The sequence below is a fragment of the Pimephales promelas genome, chromosome 9 (assembly GCF_988280905.1).
Source record: "Pimephales promelas chromosome 9, fPimPro1.hap1.1, whole genome shotgun sequence".
NCBI lineage: Eukaryota > Metazoa > Chordata > Actinopteri > Cypriniformes > Leuciscidae > Pimephales > Pimephales promelas.
Window position 1 is genome coordinate 22770899 of NC_142777.1, and position 20672 is coordinate 22791570.

The window sequence follows — 20672 nt, forward strand, 5'->3', positions numbered from 1 at the left end:
CGTCTTTCTCCATTGATGAGCCACAAATTTTATATCAGTTTATATTAGTAATGTATCGTGATGTCATGGCTCCATTTTCGTGTGGCTCCACAGTCATTAGCCCAAACATTTTCAAGTCGTTCTCACTACATTATATAAGTTTTGTATAATTCACTTAGCAATTGAGGTTTCAATATGCTTAATTTCTAAATCCTCTTACAAAGCAGAAAAAGAAATACAAAAAAGCTCTTTGGCAATTATATAAAAAAAAATGTTTTATAAAATGCTTTATAAAAGTTGTAGTTTTAGTAATAGTTAATTTGTAATTAATGCATTGTTTAACATGATTACATAGTTTAATATGAAGTAAATTAGTTTTAGATATGTCCATTTATATGTCAAATTTTATATTTAAATTAATCTAATAATTTATTCATTTATATTATTTCAGAGTTACTTGAAACAAACGTGAAGCGTTAAGTTATTTTGCTCACTTTTGTCATACATATATATATTTATTATTATTATTATTATATTTATATATGCTTTAAGATAAAAGTGGTTAAATATTTATCTAAAACTTTTAAAGCGCACAAATCATTTCCGCCCTTGTCTACTTACAGGAAAACGACGTTTGTAGTTTTTACCACCGTGTTCGTCTCAGCGTGACAGCACAAATGAACAACAGTTCCCAAAGTGCCTTTCGTTCAGATTAAACATCCGCTTTAACATCCGTGTTCATGGCGGAAGCCGCACTAAACTGAACTGAGAGCAGCTGTTTTACTTTATTCCGTGCAAATGATTTGTGAGGTGGACAGGTAACGCTGACTCCAGAACGGACTACATTTTTTGTTTTCCGGTTGTGTGTACGGAACTAAATGTGAACTGGTAGCGTCTATGTGAGCACTATTCTGCGTTCCTGAAAGGTATCATCTAATTAATGATTTGAACGTGTTACGTTAACGTTAGTTTTTAGTAAGCGTTGAATGTGTTCTTGCTGTTTGATGTAGTCAAATTTAGGTTCTTGAGTGTTAAGTAAACAGTATTCATTAAACTTGACTGCTTGACTGGCTGCTTTGTTTAAATAGCTTTTTGTATTGTCACCAGGAACAAAATTGAAGTTATCACAACAGACAACGCATCACATACCCCCTCTCTCTTTCTCGTTAATAGATTTTTGTTGTTATTGCTGAACATATGTCATAAGAGGACAAACTGCCATTTGTTTAGTTCTAATCATTATTTCTTTATTCATATTCTAATCATTACAGGGTGACATACTAGTATGATGGCTGAGGGCAGTTCTTTTATTAAAGGCTTGATTCTAGGGGGTATATTTTGCCTGGTGATGACTTCCTTTGAGACCTTTAATCCAGGAGTCCACCACTCAAAAGGTCAACTGCATCTTCACCATCATCTGAAACCCCTCAGCAAAGATGAACTACAAAAGTTACCAGAGAGTCAGATGTCCGATCTCACCCAGCAAGTTCGAGTGTACTGTCTCATCATGGTCACTCCCAAGCTCCTGGTCCACTGGGTGACAGCCAACGACACTTGGAGCAAACACTGCGACAAATCAGTGTTCTACACGTCCGAATCTTCCAAAGCTCTTGAGGCGTTTGACCTACAGGAGCAGGATGAGTGGGCTAGACTGCGCAAAGCCATCAAACACGCCTATGAGAATGCCGGTGACCTACGCTGGTTCTTCGTGGCCCGGCCCACCACATTTGCAATTATAGAGAACCTCAAGTATTTGGTTTTGGATAAAGATTCAAGCCAGCCTTTTTACATTGGCCACACGGAAAAGTCAGGAGAGCTGGATTATGTGGAGTACGACAGCGGGATTGTGCTGAGCTACGAGGCAGTTAGGAGGCTGATAGAGATGTTCAAAGATGAGGACAAATGCCCAGAACGTGGACGTGCCTTGTGGAAGACGCCCGAAGAAAAGCAGCTCGCCACCTGTCTGAAGTACAGTGGGGTGTTCGCTGAAAATGGAGAGGATGCGCAAGGCAAAGGGCTTTTCAACAAGAAGAGCGCTAGCTCTTTAATTTCCGACAGCATGAGCCAAAACCCAGCCGACGTCGTGGAGGCCTGTTGTTCTGACATGGCCATCACATTTGGAGGTATGTCTCCGAGCCAGATGCAGGTCTTGATGTTCGGTGTCTATAGGCTCCGGCCGTATGGACACGACTTTCATGATTCCTTGACATTTCTGCCTCCTAAAGACTCTGATAATGACTGATTGACTTCATGGTTTCTGCATTGGAACTGTTACTGTGACAACTGAAATGTTGACTGGGTTCAGGGCTGAATTTTCTGTGGTGTGTTAGGTGTACTTTCTGATTGTGTGTGCTGAAGGTTGGTGTTGCTGTGTAAGATGAGGATTTTTTTTTTCTCCCTGCTTTCTGCTAAAAATGTGCTCTGGTAAAAGCAAAATGATAACGGTTTGTACATGAGCATGATTTAATCATGAGGGCCAGTATAGGATAATTTTGTGCACTTGATAATATTTTGAATAAAAATTTGCTAGATTTATGAATGCTACATGGATCATATTTGCACTGTGATGTTTTATGGTATACACTTCTACAACTCACCACAATAAACAATTCAACAGAAAATCAGTTAATTGTATATAAGAAAATGCAAAGTATATACTTTATATGATCCATTTGATGATAATTGTTTATCCAGCTGTGTTTTAATTATTTTTTACATTTTTCTTTCTTTTCATGGGTGACTGGTAGGAATAATAAAGAAGAATCTGTTGATGATTCAGTGTTTTGGGATGTAAAATATCAGAGGCAAAGGCCGTATCTATAGCATTTGGTAAAAGAAAACGTTCTATATTGTCCTTAATATATATATGAAGTCAAGTAAATGTGGTTTAAAAGTGTAATCCAAGTACGCTTGAGTTTGTGTTACTTGCATAAAAACTTGTCTATTTGCATATCAAAATATTGTTACTATAATTCGTTACACAATGGTTTGTTACCTTTTTAAATTAATAAATGAATATACCTATAAAAATCCTCTTTATTACATGGATCTGTAATCTTACAATAGATTACAACACTTTTGGTTGGGATTATCTTTAATAAATAATAATGAAAATTATGTTTCGTAGTCATTTTTTACACCGTGCAGAGCTGTCCTATTACGGAAATCGCTTCTTGGTTGGGTTTGAAAATGAGATTGTTTCAAACAGCTTTGGGCTGATCAGCAGGCAATGATATTAAATTATTTCCTAGTGTTTCTCCTTCGCTTATATTTTTCTGGTTCATCCTCCTGTTCTCTCTTGAACTTCGTTCTTCCTTGAAACTACCTTTTTGCAAACATCGGTCAGTGAATCACAGTTCATAGTGCTTTTGAACTCATTTCGCCCTATAATAGAGTTTCCCGTTTCACCCTTTTCACATCCTGATCTGATTTTCAAACACAGGTCACCTGTTTGATCTTTAGCACTTGAGAATCATATCGTTTGAAGTCATGTATTAATATTCATGCAGGTTTGGTCTTCAATATTATTATTATTTTTAAACTGACATAAGCTCAGAAAATGTTGAACACATAATGACACATTAATATTCCATGATGGTACTTTGATTCATAAATAACAGACATCTTGCACTGACTTGCCGATTTCAAGTAGTACTGCTTTGTATTATATTCAATGTGATGTTATTGCTAGTTCCCTAAAAGGACACTTGCAAAGAGATGTAAAATTTCAAAGATGGGAATATTATGAACGTGTTTATTATGTACTGTATTCAGTGTCTTCCAAATAATTTCAGGAGAGGAATTTTAAAGGAAGATATGAATGTATAGGAATCATTAATCATTACCAATCTACAAACTTTAAGGTACAGTGCATTGAGTAAACAGTTCTAAATTTTTCATCTTTGCAGTCTTCCTTATTTTATCTTGTTGAGAACTGTTGATTCAAGGGTGGAGAGACACTAAAATTAAAATAGCTAGAGAAATTAGTTCAAGGGTATGCTATGGTATGATTTTATAGCAGCAATTATCTCATATATTTCCCCACTGAATTATAAACCATTTCCTGTTGCTTAGCATATATTTCAGCAAGACGTTACATGCACTTACCTTCCCCGTTCTTCAGTTGGCATTTTTAGTACAAAAAGCAAAGGGTTCAAAACTATAAAACCAGAAATTTGTCTTGAATCATGCTGTAAATGATCCATAGTAAATATGTTGTTTTAGATGATGCGAAACAAATATCAAAATGTTTCTGTCTTGGGCAAGTGAGAAGTATAGAAATATTCTTTAAATAGAATATTAAATAAAACCGCAGTCCGCAGTTTTTCCTCTTTGTCGCCATCTCTGTCCGTAATCTGCAATTGCAGTCATTCGCGGAATTGTCAACTTTACGCGAGTCGTACTTCGACACCCTCAACACGGCACAGCGCGGATAAACACAACGCAATATAGCCGACTAGCCGAGACTACTTCTTCATGTGTACAGATGTGACGTAATGATGCAAAGACATGCTCAAATCTCCCGTGGAAATCCACCAATACCACTGGAATTAAAAACATTATTACAAGCTTAACGCTTTGAATCAAGCTAAGGCAAGCATATAGTTTTGAACACTGGCTGGTAATGTATTTTCTCAAATATGTATTTTGGATCATTTTTAACTAGAAAAAAGCTACGGACTGCAGCTTTAAGCAGCCATGACACAATTCAGCTTTCGCTAGCAACAGACCATATCAGTTAGGAATGACTTGAATACGGATTTTATTTGTGCATTAAAATGGGGTCGTTTTCAAAGCTTTCGGCATGGTAGACAGTTGAGTCCATTCATGTAAACAGTAGCAGACTGGTGACAAGTGGTCCAAACGATTCCACCAGATCCTCAAACCTGTCATTACTTATAAGTCTTCATGTGCCACAGTCCATCATTCAGATAGTGAACGTTCTCGATTCCAATTCCCTTGTTTACTTTCTCTCTGTTTAGTGAAGACAAAAATATTCTCAAATTAATAATTTAGTTTTCCATAACCAATAGTCATAGGTTTAAACTGATGCAGACTGATTTATATTAATTTAATGTATTGTTTTCTTTTATACATGCACTATTCACACAGCAATCTAGAGCAGTGGCTCTCAACTGGTTTGGCCATAGGACCCACATTTTCCGATGGTCATTAAAGGCACAGTATGCAAGGTTCGCCACTAGAGGTCACTCTTTCAAAACAATAACAAAGGCGTAGATGGAGGATGCCAGGAATGAGCGTGGAATCATAGGAGGTGTCGTTTTCACCTCCACAGCCGATGGAAGGCAATCCAACAGGACTTAGGCAGAAATCATGTTCATGGGAGAGGTAATATATTAAAGTTTAAATAATGTGACTGTGGTATGAAGCAGGGCGAGCCTTGGGCTTATATACCACAGATAGCCGCTGCTGCTCCTTTTGTTGTTTATGCATATTTGCTTATATACAACCTTGAACAGTTGCATTTGATTCCCTAACCCTGATCCAATATATATTCACATTTCTTAATTATAATAAAACAAAGCGAGTTCAGAATTTAATAAAACAACGCAAGGGCAGGCCTTAGTTCAAGTCCCTTATTCATCGTCTGGTGTCGTTTAAAGCTGCACTGAAACTGATGAATAAACAGTATAATAAGATAAGGCTATTAACCAGTCCCAAACTAGTTTTTTTTTTCAAATAGAAGAGTCAACAGCTATCGCACATCTTTCATAATAAATGTCTCGTTTCAGAAAAAAACATTTAGGCTTTGTTTTAGGATTAGGCCTTAGTTCAATTAGGTGCCCTAGAACAAAAACAATGGCAGGGTTCATATTTTAATATATGTCAGTGCAAGCTGCTTTCAGTTAAAACAGCTCAAACATATTTTTGTGTAGGACTAGACTTAAGCCTTGTCTGTAAAACTGGGGGTTAGAATTAAGTCTGTTGTTGTTTCTTTGACCACACAACGACCCATTCAAAATGCTCTTGTGACCCACCGGTTGAGAAACACTGATCTAGAGGATAGATGAACTAAACATTTCAACATCTAAGAATGTCTGTGCAGATCATTAAAAAATATACATTTTGTTTTTGTAGACGTGTATGTAGTTAAGCATTTTAAAATCAAATGGGGATTCAGAATAACAAACGCATAAAACACTTACATGTCATCTGCAGACATCTTCATGACTCCCACACAGATTGCGTGCTGCTTCCCTTCTGCCATTATGGCCTGAAAACAAATACTTAAGGACAACAACATGTCCTATGCAACACACACCAATCAAATCTATTATATGAATAGTTCAGTCAAAAACGAATATTTATGGTAGTGTTGTTATTGTTTTGAGTAACTGAAAATAATTGAAATAAAATTGAAAAAATAAATATTATTTGAAAAACCAAAATGTTGCCTTGGACACTACCTGAAATAATTATGTTTAAAGTACAAGAATTATTAAAGCTAATACTGAAATAAACAAAAAATAGGGAAAAAAATAGAATTAAAAAAAGACAACATAACAAAATTATTAAAATTTAAACAGCTATTCAGTTTACATCAAACATTTCAAAAGGAATAAAAATACCATAAAAGTAGTTCATAAGACTTTTTTTACGAGGCCATATTATTCCTTGTGTGATGAATAACAGACCAAAAGTAATATGGTGCTTTTTGTGTCCTTTTTGGCACTGACATGGGTTTGTGTTGGAAGAGACAGATTATTATTTTAATTAAATCCTATTGATTTATTGTAAAGAAATAGTTAATTCTAATCAAATGCAGAAAAATATTTCAGAAACAAAAAATGAATACAACAGTTGGAAAGATACAACTACTTTGTCTGTGTCAGCAGGGTAGAGTTTGGCTCCTGGTGATGTAAGGCCTGGGCACATGATATTGGCTCCACTCAGAACAAATTTGATGGCTCCTTTATCTACTTGTTGGTGTGGCAGGATGAAGGGAACTGGAGAACAGATACGCGAGTATCAGGAATTAGTCTGACCAAGGGTGAGTTGTGTAATATAAGTTGTTTTCCATCATCTGTCACTCAAGAAAACCTTTTCTACACAAAAATTATTGCACTACTTCTGAAATTATAGCTGTCTTACATTTGTGTAGAAGTCTGAGGGTGGGATAGAAGGGCCCTTCTCTCTGTCTGAAGAAGAGCAGCTCTCCATTTACTGTAAGAATTTCAATATGCTCATGACTGGAAAAATATAGACAAAATATCACAATTAGTTAATCCTTTAGTACTCCATTACAGTTATCCATATTGTGAAACTCTTACCATCTCACAATTTTGACTGGGTCCTTTTTGGGCATTATCTGGTTGAGCCAATCATCGATGTTGGGAAACTGATCTAACAGCTGATTCTTTATACCCTTAATTACAGACGTCTTCAGCTGAATACAGTTTGAAACATTTTCCTTTTCATCAAATCTATGAAGACAAAGAAATAATCAGCAAATATAACATCTAATAATAATACAGATGACACAGATGCAGACAAACAAAGTAGCCTACTGTTTGTTAAAATCAAGAAATTAGTCTAGTACAGAGGTCTGATATAACATAACTCAAATGTTTTATGACTGACTTAAATCAAGTTTGGTTCCTTGAATTTTGAACACTTATCCAAGCTTAGTGTGAAAACACAGGACGTTACAGATGGATCATTTCTAATTAACCAAAAGTGAGCTGTGACAGCAAGTTAGCAGTGTAACGTTAGCTAAACAGGTTACTGTCTCGGCTACAGAATTAAAGGTACATATTAAGTACTACTACCATATTATGCTGGTAAGCGTATATATTCTATATATTACTTCTACGAAGCTACTGAGCTAACGGAAATACTCAATTGCTGTAAGAATGCTAAGTTGCGTTAGCTACTATTTAACTAATAAGGTTGACAACGGCTCAAGCTTACTTTTTAAACATCCTTGCGAGTCGTAATCGGTCACTCTTGTCCTCTTATATAAGTGATCTTATAGAAAGAAGAAAATATAAACTAAATCTTCAGTGTAAGATGGTTTAATGAACTAAACTCCACGCTTCCAGTTAAACGCAGGTGATTGCTGTTTCATTTACGACAGTGGTAAACATTTTACGGCAAGGGATGGAAGTACAGCATGACAAAATATAATAACAGTATTTTGATATATCTATCGATAATGATCAATTCAAAGTCAGTAAAAATCGTAACTGATCATCGGACATTAAGACAACTGTTTTGTATTAATACATTATGTATTATTCTGCACGTGTATGCAAAATGCTTTATCTAGTTAAAAATGCACTGATTTCCATACATTTCCAAAACAGAAATCTAAACATTGGATGAAACAAGGTTCAAAATGTTTGTTTCATTTGGTTGACAGATTTAAAGATTTTTAGACATGGTGATCTGGAAATCTCTTTTTTATCACTCCATAATTAAATGAGAAAATTCAACAAACAGAAAAAAATACATAAATGTTTACAATGTTTTTATGAAAAATATGTTACATAAATTAGATAAATGATATGCTATATGAACTCCACAGGCACAAATAGATAAAAGGGTAATAAAATTATCACATTTAAATATGTATTTTGTATTTTTTTCTTCCCAGTAATCTCAAAAGATGTTTTGCAAGCAAAGTAGCCCAAATCTCAAAGTTGACCAGTGCATGAAAGAACAATGATTTTACCATAAGTGTCTTGCCTTAAGCCAAATTATATATTAATTTAGAAAAAATATATATAAGTTTTGTATAGTTATTTAATTAAAATACCTAACATTGTTCAATGTATGTTTTTAATGAAAATAATAAAAGACCATTAATTTATGATGCCTGATGCTTCTTTGGTTCATTTACCCCTGTTATTTACAATCAAGTATCCATTTCTCATCATCCAGTATTTTTAGGAAAGATCACATTCATTGATTAGAGGGACAAGATCATGGAAACACATACAGTTGTTTATTCTGAGGCAATAAAAACAAGCATACTTTTTCCAGACACTGGACAACCGTCCACTTTAGTATGATTTCTCAAAACACCACTGCCAAAACTTCCATAGACAGATCCAGTGATGACACAGAGGAGCTTCTCAGTAAACAGGCCTAATTCAGAACTTAAGGGATATATAAACTTGGAAACACTAGGATGATAAAATGGCGCTGCTGTGCTTGTTCGGAGTTTCCAGAGAAAGAATACAGTTGCAATGTACTCGAGTGTCAAACATCAAAATTGTGTAAAATGTATATACAAAATAAACAAGAGGAGGAAATGTGAGGTGGTGTAAGCAGGGAGGGACAAAAAGAAGGAAAAATGTACAAGTTAGTGTTTAGCAGCGTTAACATTCCTACAAACAGAACAAGTGCTTGGTTTTATCTAATCTTGGCACATACTGTGAAATTTCCAATCAGTCTCAATTGTTCTATTTATCAATAAATCACATTCACAGAACATAAATCGCTTGTGACCAATCAGCTGAACCTTCTTTTCATTGTACAAATTTATCAAACATTGGCAAAGAGAAAACCTGTTTTCAATGTTCATACACTGGTATCCAATACAACATTGACTGAACAAAGGGGTCAAATTCAATCAGTCCGACTCTGGTTTTCTTTGCACAAATAATGTTACGATATTTGCATGGGTTAACAATGAAGAAAAGAAAAGAAAAAGAAACAAAACACAGAGACAAACAACAGCCATGGAACTGAGTCTGAAAATAAATAACTATTTTTTTTAAGCTCAGGATAGTCCAATTCTTAGAAGCATTGTAACAAAATAATTTTGCATTGTTTTTTTTTTTATAGTACATTCCATTCTGGGGGAAATAAAACACACCCTACCCTGTCAAATCCATGAAGAGAAAATGGATTCAGTTGTTGGTCACTGTGGTGAAGATGGTAAAGTGAACAAAAACTGGAACATGGGGTTCCATGTGCTAAGAGAAGTAAACAACGTCACTGAGAACATCCTCCTCCTGTCATTTCTACCATCCCTCATCTTCCACTCTCATTCTCTCTCTCTCTCTCTAAGCCACATAGTTGTATTGATTGGGATTCTCCTTATCCCTTTCCATGTAGTCCCTGTCAATAAGTGACTCTATCCTTTTCTTCAGATCAGCAGGCTGCAAAAAGATGAAGCAAAATTTAGTGGCAGTGGCATATGTTCTATACTGCGAGTGCAATGAGTCTTGGGCTAATTTCCAGTTTTAGCGACATTAAGAACATTATTTATATTTTCATAATACATGACATCTTGAGGCTAGAGAGAAAAAAATATATCTGTCAAAAATGTAAGCGTTGTCTAAATGATTAGGACAAATCATAACTGTTACTTATTTCCCTTGATTGTGAATATAATTATGCTTTTATATTTTTTAATTATATTTGCTAATGAGAATACATGTAAAATTGCATTTTATATTCATTATGTAGGTTCCACATCAAGCTGAATATGGTGTTCCTGTAGTACTTCATTGCATTTTTATACACCACCATTTAAAACTTAAGCTAAAAAACATGCTCACCAAGGGTGCAAATATTTGATCAAATATACAATAAAAACACGAATATTGAAAAATGTTATACCAATTTTACTATATTTTGATTTTGTGATAGCAAAGATGAATTTTCAGCATAATTGGAATCATTCTAATATGCTGATTTGCTGCTCAAGAAGTATTATTATTTATTATTATTATGGATGAAAAAACTTTTCAGGATTTTGATAAATATGAAGTTTGAAAGAACAGTATTTATGTCACTTTTGATTAAATTATTGCATTCTTGCTGAATAATATATATTACTTTCGGGGAAAAAACAACATTTGAATAGCAGTGTATCATCATAAATACATACTTGCCCCTCTTAACACCAAGAAAAAAAAAACTGACACAAATAATGTGCAAAATGCTCTTATTATAATTTAAAAAGCTGTTTACATTGTACAATAATCTTATATACGGGTGGGTGATTGTTGCAGTATTCTTGTTTTGCCTGGCTGCTCACTTGCAGTTTATATATTAGCTGCACAGCATTCATTACCATGTGCCATCACAAACAGAAGTGAAACTTCGATTAACTCTGCAAGCAAAACTGTGAGCTCACCTTTACTGGGAATTTAAGTTGGTTGTACACCTCAGACACCAGAAGATTATGGCTGAGAGTTTTCCTCATCTTCATGATTCGAACAATGGCAGCATCGATTTGGTACTGACGGTCCTGGAATACTCTCTCTGTAGTGCTGGCTTGCTCCTCCACCTATGAGGTACAGCAAACAAGAATGAGACCAAGCACCCGATACCTTTCACACAACAGCAATCAAATCACAGGTGTGCCGGACAGTACCGTTTCTTTCATCTGGATCTGGTTGATTTTAATTCTGAAGAGTTTGTGTTTGAAATCATCATTACATGAGAACTTGTCTCCATCCTCCACGTCTTTACTCTTTGGGGTTTTGGTGAGGACACGTGCCTTCCCACAGGCCAGTGACTGCAGAGTCCGCCTCAGCTCACCGTCCTCTGCAAATATGAGTGTATTTTTATTTATCTGAGGTTCTTTGGTCAAATTTGTTAAACACTTTACAAGTTTGTAAAAGGCTATGGGCTTTAACTATGAACATAAAGATTAACATTAAATGGAATGGTGTCTTTTAACAACAGGAAGACAAATTTTACAAGACAAAACTTGCTTGTCACAATTATCCATACCAATGCCTGTAGCCAGTTTAATGTCCTCCAGAGAGAACTCCTCCCCTTCATTAAACATAAGCAAAACTAGTGTCTGAAACAGAGACACCTGCAGCTCTTTTTTGCCCTGTGAAAACCAAGAAAAATGTTCTCTTGTAGCCAGTCATGTTTCTGAGAAGCCTTTTGAAAAAGTCATTTTCAATTAGTTAAATTTGTTTTATATATATATATATATATATATATATATATATATATATATATATATATATATATATATATTTATCAGCTATTGATAGCCTGCTATTCATGCACAGTTGCTATTTTCAGAAAATGTGCATTACCTCTTTGAATTCTGCCTTTAAAACACAATGTCCTAACGTCGACTGCCACTGTAGTTTCCGTCCACTGTGTTTACCAAGGTAAAACGTTTTGAAAATCTCCTGTAATTTTACCATCTGAAGAGTAAAGGGTATAAAAAATATTTATATATAATTTATTATGTAATTGATTAGAACTCAGGTTAATTATTATTATAGTGTTTAAGTAACAAAGAATATCTGATCCAAGCCTCCATTTCTCAACATTCATCAGAACAGACCTCTGGAGGCAGATGCACTTCCATGGGGACGTACGTTGGCCAATAACCCATGGTGAGGATGTTAACTGTCAACTCGATGTTCCCAGGAATATTTTGGCATTGCATGTGCTGAGGTGCAGATTCAAAAAAAAGATTTAAAAGACGGAACTAGACAAAAAAGAAAACAGAAATTAAAGAAAATAAAAAAAGATATCATTACTTGTTTGAACTGCACCATAATATCTTTTGACAGCTCCATGTCCTTGAACATTCCTTCCAGTTTACTAGTAAACGCAGCTCCACATTCTACAAAAAAAAAAAAAAGTTTGTTGAAACATCTATGACATAATGGTATGGTTTAAGAATCAAACATGAAAGGAGAAATGTAATTTACCATGCTTCAGTTTTGACAGCATTGACTTCTCTGCATCTACAGAGGCACTCTTTCCCACCAGTAACCTCTTCGCTAAGTCTTTCTTGTAGAAGGCCTCAAAAACATCTTTCCCTAAAAGAGAGAAATGAGACAGTTTATGAAGCTTGGACAGTTGCTTAATAATTGAAAACTCTCTAGGCCTTTGGAATAGAGCAGTATATTACCGTAAATGAACCTGAATATGATCATTATCTTGTCCAACATTTTCTCGAGTTCCTCATCAGTCGCTTCTTTGTTCCCAGCACGGAGCTTTGAATCCACATATTTTGCTACAAAACAAAAAATCATTAGTGAACAACAACAACATTAGTGAACATTAATATTTATCTTGATCCAATTAGCTGCAAGCTTTCAATGAAACAAAAACCCTCAATATAGCCGTTTCCATCTACCTATTATGCACAGATTTGGATGTTGCATTAAAAAAAATCTGCATGGAAACACTGTTGCACAGGCTAGGGATTGCAATTTACAGAAATTCTCATAATTCGATCGTCACAAATAAACAGTATACCCATGATGCTTTTGCAACATGTTTTTGATTGTAACTTTGCGAAACATTAGTCAAACAATAGTACATTGCATATCTTTATTTAGCGCAGGTGGCCTTGAACAAGTCCTAAAACAACATAAGACAATGCTTAGATCACTGAGTGACATGACAAGCGGCTTAACTAAAGCTATAGGACTTCTCACCCACTATGATCTTATTACTTGTTTATTCCATATACTTTTATTGTAGCCTTTACACAAGTAGCTCTTATGTTCCGTCAAATCACTTACCAGTGTTTTAGTATTTTCGGACCCTTGGTAACTTTAAGTTTTGAAATAAACGACTTGTCTGTCTAATCTATTGCATCGCTAGAACACATCAGGTGTGTTCGACTTGAAGCGACACTGCACAGACCAATTGGTGTATCAAAGTACTGCGAGACAGCAGAGATGTATAAGGTAATAGAAACCCGGACTTGAGTAAAAGTACAAGTGCTCTATCAAAAAAGTGACTTGAGTAGAAGTTGAAGTGCTCTTTAAGCACCACACTTAAGTAGAAGTACTAAAGTATTCAACATTTTTTGTACTCAAGTATTGCAAGTAGTTTATTTAAAAAATCACTACTTAACTGCTAAAAGTAAAAGTACAAGTATTGTGTCATGTAATTATTAAAGAAAGCAGTCAAAAGTTTGAACTAGCAATCAAATAAGGCGCTTTGGCTGGATACAAATTTGCTTTGGCGGCCACCAAAAAATGTCATTGCAGGAAAACCCCTGCATTAGTTGACAATGTGTGTGTCAATCAATACCATTACCCTATAAAACTGGTGTGTGATTTAGGCAGCATGAAAGCCAACTTCGTAAACTTCGTAAAATTTTTATAATTGTAACGAATAACTAGCACAACATTAAAAAAATATTGAAGTAAAAGTATTAAATTCATCAAAAATATAGTAGAAGTAGAAGTATGAGAAAAAAACAATACTCTAGTAGAGTACAGATACAGCATTTTAGTACTTAAGTACAGTGCTTAAGTAGTTCTACTTCGTTACTATACATCTCTGTGCGAGAGTGATTGGAGAGCAGACTATGTAACTACGATACCCTTGCTTGATTTTTCCACGTTTGTTTACTGCATGTGTTTTGCTCATGATTTGCATGCACCTCCGTAATATGCATTCTAAAGATGATCTTGTTTAATCAACCATCAATTTTTTATTGATTAAATTACTTTGCCTCAACAGCGGATGTGATTGGATAACTGAACTAAGTAGTTATATATGCATCTCAAATGTTGGTTTCATCATTCTGGAATGCCTGAATCAAAGTCTGTCATCAGAGTGATTTGATTTAATTCCCTCCCAGAAGTGTCTCACATGATTGCATTCCCAAATTTTGGCTGCACGCTCTGAGACACAAGTCATTTATTATGTTGGAAAAAAGAGCCACAGTGGCTTCTCTAATTGCAGCAACTTCCATTTGAATTACTGATATTTTGCACCAATTTCCCAGGCAGTGACAATTTTGTTCTCTTGAAGACATGGGATGGAAATGGAAACTAGTGATTGGTGGGAAAACAACATTTGCGTACTGACCTATGAGCTCTGCAGGTTTGTTCGGCCGTTTGTTGATAAAGGTCTCGAAGGCCTCCTTCATGCCATTTACAAACTTCTCGTTCTTCATGAAACAAACATCGATGATGTGATCGACTTTATCCTTGAAATCCAGAAGCTCCTGAACCATCGTCTTATCTTTCTCTGGGTTGATTACGATTGTGCTACCAAAGACCTGAGATATAAAAAACAAGACTTCTGAACCTGAATGTTCAAAAAATATATTACAGATGTGTTACTTATGTCATGATTTTGTTAGTCATCTCAATGTATCCCTTGCACACCTTTATGTACTCAACCCAATGTTGCAGCAGAACCTGAATGCCTCCTCTCACACGACTGAAGAGCTGATACAGCAGAGACAGATCCTGAATACGGTTCTCATCCAGCAGGTTATTCAAGCCTAGATTTTGCCAAGAAAACAATCACATATGTAAATCGCTTTTCATTCTGAGGAATGGTTAACCATTTAAACAAGAAAAACAATGTCATTCATTTTCATTCTATGAGGGTGATACCTTTCTGAAGTATTGCAGTGAGGTGTTCTCCAAGCAGTTGCTTTTCAACTGTGGCAATGAGGGGTTTTCTACAAATGAAGATAATAAGCATTCACATCTAATTTTCCCAATTTAAGGACTCTCATTAGTCATATTCTCTGCATACTTACTGTGTGCTCTGGTCCAAGTATGTAATGACTCTGTCTGCCTCCTCTTCCAGACGTTTGTTGACATGATGTAGATACTCTGGCACCTGAAAAACAATATTGGGGGGGGATTAGGGGATAAATCTAATTATAAGTGTAGTTCACAAAAATATAAATAATAAATGTTTATCTATTTGGTGAAACTTTTTTTTGGAACTTAACAGCCTGTTGTCACAAAGAAATGTGACTGTTTGAAAACGTTTTTTAATTTCTGTTTGTGTTCCACACTACACAGAAAAAATAATAGCATATCCAAGTAGGGGTGTAAATGATTTTCAAACTATTTCCAAGGGCGAGTACATATCCAGATAGTAGCAAAGTATCAGTTCAAACTAACTTCTACTTAATGAGACATGCCAAAGAATTACTTCTCACAGAATCGTGATGAAAAAATAAAATAAAAATCAACACTATGATGTGAAACTCACCTCTCTTTCCTGCATGAGCCTCTGGCCCTCTGCAGCATACAATCGGTTTGTCTCCTCCAGAAAGCGTTGCTCAAATGAATCCTGATAAATCTGTCATAAAAGGAGCAAAGGTGTGATTACAACAATAACAGGTTTGGCCACACAATAAGGGCTGAATGATATCAGGGATCAAGACAAAATCTCACAAGAGCAGTACATGATTTACCATTGTTTTGTTTCACTTACAGAAAACCTGGTAACACTTTACAATAAGGTTCATTAGTTAACATTAGTAAATGCATTAACTAACATGAACTAACGATGAGCAATGCATTCGTTACAGTGTTTATTAATCTTTGTTAATGTTAGTTAACACAAATACAGCTGTTCATTGTGCGTTCATGTTAGTTCACAGTCCATTAACTAATGTTAACTAATACAACCTTTGATTTTAATAACGTATTAGTAAATGTTGGAATTAATATTAACTAAGATTAATAAATGCTGAAGAAGTATTGTTCACATATTGTACATGTTAACTAATGTAGTTTACTAATGTTAACTAATGAACCTTATTGTAAAGTGTTACCGAAAACCTAAATAACCCTGACTTGTAAAATTAAAGTAAACAGCACTTATTTTTTTAAGTAAATTAGTATAATAAATAACTTTCATTAATGATTTAAAAAATGCTACATTTAAAATATGAGTTAAAGTTAGTCAGAGTGTGACAATGTTGATAAACACTGAAAAAATGTTTGACAAAGAAAATAAGTTGATTTGAAAAGTTAATTTGTAGATAAACGGGACAGTGTACTTTGAGGGTTTAAAAGTAGAAATGTGAATTTTTACACATTACACTTACATTAATACATCCCTAAAATGTTTTTATTAATACGCATAATTATTTATATTTTTTGCATCATATACTTCTGTTGTTAAGTAAATGTTTTGTTAAAAAATTTCTAAGGAAAAGCTTACATTTAATATAGATCCAAACATTTCATATTTCTAGCAAATATTAAAAAATACGTCGCCAAACTAATCAGACTGTACAAAATACTTTTTTTATTCTAGTTGCCTGTCATGTGAGAGTTATTAGGTTTACTGAATGTATATGGTTATGGCATTGAAATTGAGCAGACAATAAGAAATACAAGTAAACTACAAGTAAAAGGTTTTTTTTGCACTTAAATGATTATTTTTCAAAATTATGCCATAAAAGCATCATAAACCCGGAAACATTAATTCGAGCACAAATGAGAAAGCAGGAGACCTAACCTGCAGATCTGAGAGCATGCTCAGAAGACTCCTCAGGAGACTGCGATCTACGGCCTCTCCACTCCGCTCTCTCTCAATAAGAAGTAAAATCCCATCGATTGTCTTACTTTGCACCTTCAGGTCGCTGATGATATAGAAACGAAACAATTCCAAGCCCATGTCCCTGAAGACAAAACACAAGGGTATCTTTAATCACCAAGGAGGATGGAGCAGCAAAGCACTGGTAGTAAATAAAGACAGCAAGGGTGACCGTGCCAGTGTTACAAATTCAATATCTTATATTCAATGGACACTTACCAGATTGATGGCAGCATTGAATTTTGTAAAACATATGTGCGATCCAAAAACAAAAATATACTCCTAATCATGATCTACAAGAAAAGACAAACAATGTTTTGTATAAAAATCATTTTAACAGGTTCATGACTAAACATAGGAGCAATTAATACAAACGACAACTTTCAACTTATTAAAAATAAATGTAGAGAGGAATTGTCAAGAGTAGACTACTTTACAAACCATTTGTCTGCAATGATCTTGCCAGCATTTGTCTATTTTCTTGAGGAACAGAACACTGTCTAGGGCATCCGTAGGACAAAGGTTAAGTTAAATGGCAACAATTTACGATTAGCAGTCTATATCCAGACAGTCTTACTATTTACCAGTGACTGAACTTGTTATAATTTTCTGAAAATTTTTCCACATATTTTTAGTTAATTTGCCCCATATGCCATTGATTTTTTTTAGCAAAACTGTTTATGGCATACATATCAAACTTTCAGCTATTTTTTATGATCAAAAACAATTTTGGTGTAGATCATTATGTGTTATTTAGAGTTATGGCGAAGAAAAAGGATAAGTAAAAAAAAATCTAAACTTTTAACCTGCAGAAAAACAATTTTCATGTTGAACCTTGGTTCATGCTCTTTACTTCCACTCTCTCAACCTAAAAATACAGCAAGAAACTGTATATAAATGTGTAGCATGGAAAAGGATATTCTCTGAACTGGTCAATCTGTGCCTTGATATGGTCTTCACAGACCACTCTGAGCTGTTTATAGAGCTTGGCTGATATCTTATGGGAGCACAGGTTTTCAACAGCCTGGAAAGACAAGTCAAAATAAATAACATTAGATTATATATATATTATTACTAAATGTCCAAACAAATATATTCATAAAACACATAGCATACCTGATAGAGCTCCTCTAGATTATACTTAATTGATGTGCTGTTCTGTATGGCCTCTACTGCCTCCTTCAGTTTCTGCCAGGTCTCATTTGTGTAATTCTCTGGTAATTTTGGCTTTTCTGATAAAGTATAACAAAAGAAAAAAGTGTACTGTTCTCTTGCATGAGAAACTAAACCTGGTTGCATTTCAATTACGTGCAGGTTTTGATCTGGTTTACACAAGTGATATACCTCCATAAACAAATGCAAATTACAAAGGAGCAAATTATATTTAACAGCATATAGATAAAAATCTGGACTTATTCATGACAGCAGCACTTCCTTGCATAAGATAAGTTGTTGACCTCTGTATTAGTTGTATATGTCTGACACAATTGTTTACTTTAAATATATTAGTTTAAAAATTATGGCCACTGCGACTAAATGTAAAGATACAAAATAAGACGTATAATGTTGATGATTGGCAATGATTAAAAACCCTGAAATTATTTTTGACATCCCTCAAAAAAAAACAAAAAAAAAATGCAAGTAACAGTTGTTAGTTTAAGAGTGTAAAAGCAGAAACATGAGGTTGGTGTTTTTGTTAAAACATTTGCATTAATACTTCCTTAAAAAAATGTTTGTGTTACAAAAAAATGTATTACATTTTTAAAATATATATGAAAAATTATCATTACATATGGAAAAGATGTTTACAAACAGATGCAATAGAGACACGTGTTTCAAGCAATCAGATTTTGATACACGTCTATATAAAAATGGTCTCAGTCGTGAAAATAACACAGCATTTTTAGTCTATAAGCCAGTTATTAAAGTTGTTTACAATTGCATTAGGTCGATGCTGTAATTACTGGGCATCATTTCTGGACATCACATGTGCGTTTTGGTCAAACCTCGTCAAGTTGAGAAACAAAACAAACACAGCCTGTTTACAAAGAAGACAACAAGGGGACCGACGAATCTTCACCTACCTTTAAAGTTCTTGATAACAAGTTTCTTCGCAGCACCGGGTTTACTGTTGGAGAAGGTGGCGGAGCCCGCAGACTTGGTCAGTCCGTTCGCATGATGCCCAACACCTCCAGCCAGGAACACATTTCTCGCTTTTGAACAAGATTCAGCAGGGTTACACGACTCCTCGGCCATTTTCACATCCAGCCCGATCAAATCCAGCGGGTCCTCGAACCTCAACTTCTTCTGGATGTGCTGCTGCAGCTGCTGTGAACTGGAGGAGCAGGACGTTGTGGATGAGGAATTACAAATGGCTTTAGGAGACGAAGATATCGAATCAATATCTTCCTTTTCTGAACTGTTAATTTTCCTCTTCTTAGAAGACGTTAAGCTACTGTCGTTGTGGACATCAGAAGCTACCGGTTTGGGCTCTTGGGCTGGCGGTGGGGGATTAGGGGAAGGTAAACCTGTTGGAAACATGAAAAAAGAAATACTAAATCAAATCGCTAATCTACTAACTTAATGCTACTACGATCCCGGGTTTGGACGCTTTATATTCCTCGGTCTCGGTCGGGGGGAGTGCAACCTCTCGGCTCCGTGTGTGATTAAAGAGAAAAAAAGAGGCTAAAATGAGAAGTGCAGCCCCACTTGGACCCTTCTCTGCTCTTGTTATTGCCAACAGAGGAAAGATGGTTGAATACTGCTTCCTCTCGCTCGAGCACACACTCCGGCGCGGTGCACAAAGTCCGTTGGATTACAAACTGCTTCTCATCGAGGGCTGTTTGCCTTAAAGCATTCTGCTGAACGCAGTGTTTCTGCTCGGGAAATTGGCTGATGTTTTCGGTTTGAGGACAAGTCTGGGGGGAAATAGTAACTTTTCAAAGAGGCTACGCTGACCCGCCGGAAGTACTTTTGCCCGTTGCTGTGCGCGCAGCTGCTGTTGAGGCGCGCGGCCTGACGTTTCCGATGCTCCAGAAGGGGGCGCCAATACATAATGTGCAGTCCAGTCACAAAACTCTCAAAACAACACCTTTAAAAATACCATATTTCACTCCAGACTGCCTAAATTACAATAATGTATGTGAATTATATACGTCATTTTAAACCATATTGTTCAGAAATGTCAGGTCAGGGCAGGATGTCAAATATGTATAAGTAATATCATACAATTGATTAATTAAAATTTGTATGTAAACTGGAAAATGGCCTTGATTTTTTTTCACTTTGAGATTTTAAAAATGTTTTAATTTTGTTTTACTAAAGGCCTACTGTATAATGCCCACCTAAAGGTCACAAATGGTCAACATATGTTCAGCTAACCTTGATTTAAGGTTAAAATACAATACAGGAAAAAA

General features: G+C 35.2%; 3 protein-coding genes across 4 annotated transcripts; 1 reads left to right on the forward strand and 2 right to left on the reverse strand.

Moving 5' to 3' along the window:
• Positions 1–709: 709 nt before the first annotated feature.
• Positions 710–2529, forward strand: c1galt1c1 (C1GALT1 specific chaperone 1). The gene is made up of 2 exons (XM_039664675.2): positions 710–905; positions 1251–2529. The coding sequence occupies exon 2, from the start codon at positions 1265–1267 to the stop codon at positions 2219–2221; it is 957 nt and encodes a 318-aa protein (XP_039520609.2). The 5' UTR covers positions 710–905; positions 1251–1264; the 3' UTR covers positions 2222–2529.
• A 2195-nt stretch (positions 2530–4724) lies between these two features.
• On the reverse strand, positions 4725–8065 carry mcts1 (MCTS1 re-initiation and release factor). Its single transcript, XM_039664674.2, has 6 exons — positions 7912–8065; positions 7272–7424; positions 7093–7190; positions 6814–6947; positions 6147–6214; positions 4725–4953 (listed from the first exon to the last, which is right to left on the reverse strand). Exons 1-6 carry the CDS (start codon positions 7920–7922, stop codon positions 4872–4874), a joined length of 546 nt encoding a protein of 181 aa, XP_039520608.1. The 5' UTR covers positions 7923–8065; the 3' UTR covers positions 4725–4871.
• Positions 8066–8925: 860 nt separating this feature from the next.
• On the reverse strand, positions 8926–20266 carry cul4b (cullin 4B). 2 transcript variants are annotated; one of them, XM_039664672.2, is made up of 20 exons: positions 19341–20266; positions 18373–18488; positions 18177–18280; positions 17698–17767; positions 17476–17549; positions 17179–17341; positions 15919–16008; positions 15455–15537; positions 15306–15373; positions 15072–15190; positions 14770–14962; positions 12848–12952; positions 12645–12755; positions 12486–12556; positions 12272–12379; positions 12015–12128; positions 11695–11800; positions 11333–11505; positions 11093–11245; positions 8926–10109 (listed from the first exon to the last, which is right to left on the reverse strand). In XM_039664672.2, the coding sequence occupies exons 1-20, from the start codon at positions 19795–19797 to the stop codon at positions 10014–10016; spliced, it is 2574 nt and encodes an 857-aa protein (XP_039520606.1). In that variant the 5' UTR covers positions 19798–20266; the 3' UTR covers positions 8926–10013. The 2 variants fall into 2 exon arrangements, with proteins under 2 accessions (XP_039520606.1, XP_039520605.1); XM_039664671.2 differs by having other exon boundaries at positions 12471–12556.
• Positions 20267–20672: the final 406 nt, after the last annotated feature.

What these genes read in the sequence shown, in the direction of transcription:
- cul4b (XM_039664671.2), bottom strand. Translation starts at nt 19,797, where the DNA reads ATGTTTCCAACAGGTTTACCTTCCCCTAATCCCCCACCGCCAGCCCAA. An exon ending in TCAATGCTGCCATCAATCTG is followed by an intron (nt 17,342 to 17,475) that starts GTAAGTGTCCAT and finishes TTTTGTCTTCAG; the next exon opens with GGACATGGGCTTGGAATTGT. An exon ending in TTATGGTGCAGTTCAAACAA is followed by an intron (nt 12,380 to 12,470) that starts GTAATGATATCT and finishes TCTGCACCTCAG; the next exon opens with CACATGCAATGCCAAAATAT.
- mcts1 (XM_039664674.2), bottom strand. An exon ending in CCTCAGACTTCTACACAAAT is followed by an intron (nt 6,948 to 7,092) that starts GTAAGACAGCTA and finishes TCTGTTCTCCAG; the next exon opens with TTCCCTTCATCCTGCCACAC. An exon ending in CTGACACAGACAAAGTAGTT is followed by an intron (nt 6,215 to 6,813) that starts GTATCTTTCCAA and finishes ATTTGTTTTCAG; the next exon opens with GCCATAATGGCAGAAGGGAA.
- c1galt1c1 (XM_039664675.2), top strand. Translation starts at nt 1,265, where the DNA reads ATGATGGCTGAGGGCAGTTCTTTTATTAAAGGCTTGATTCTAGGGGGT.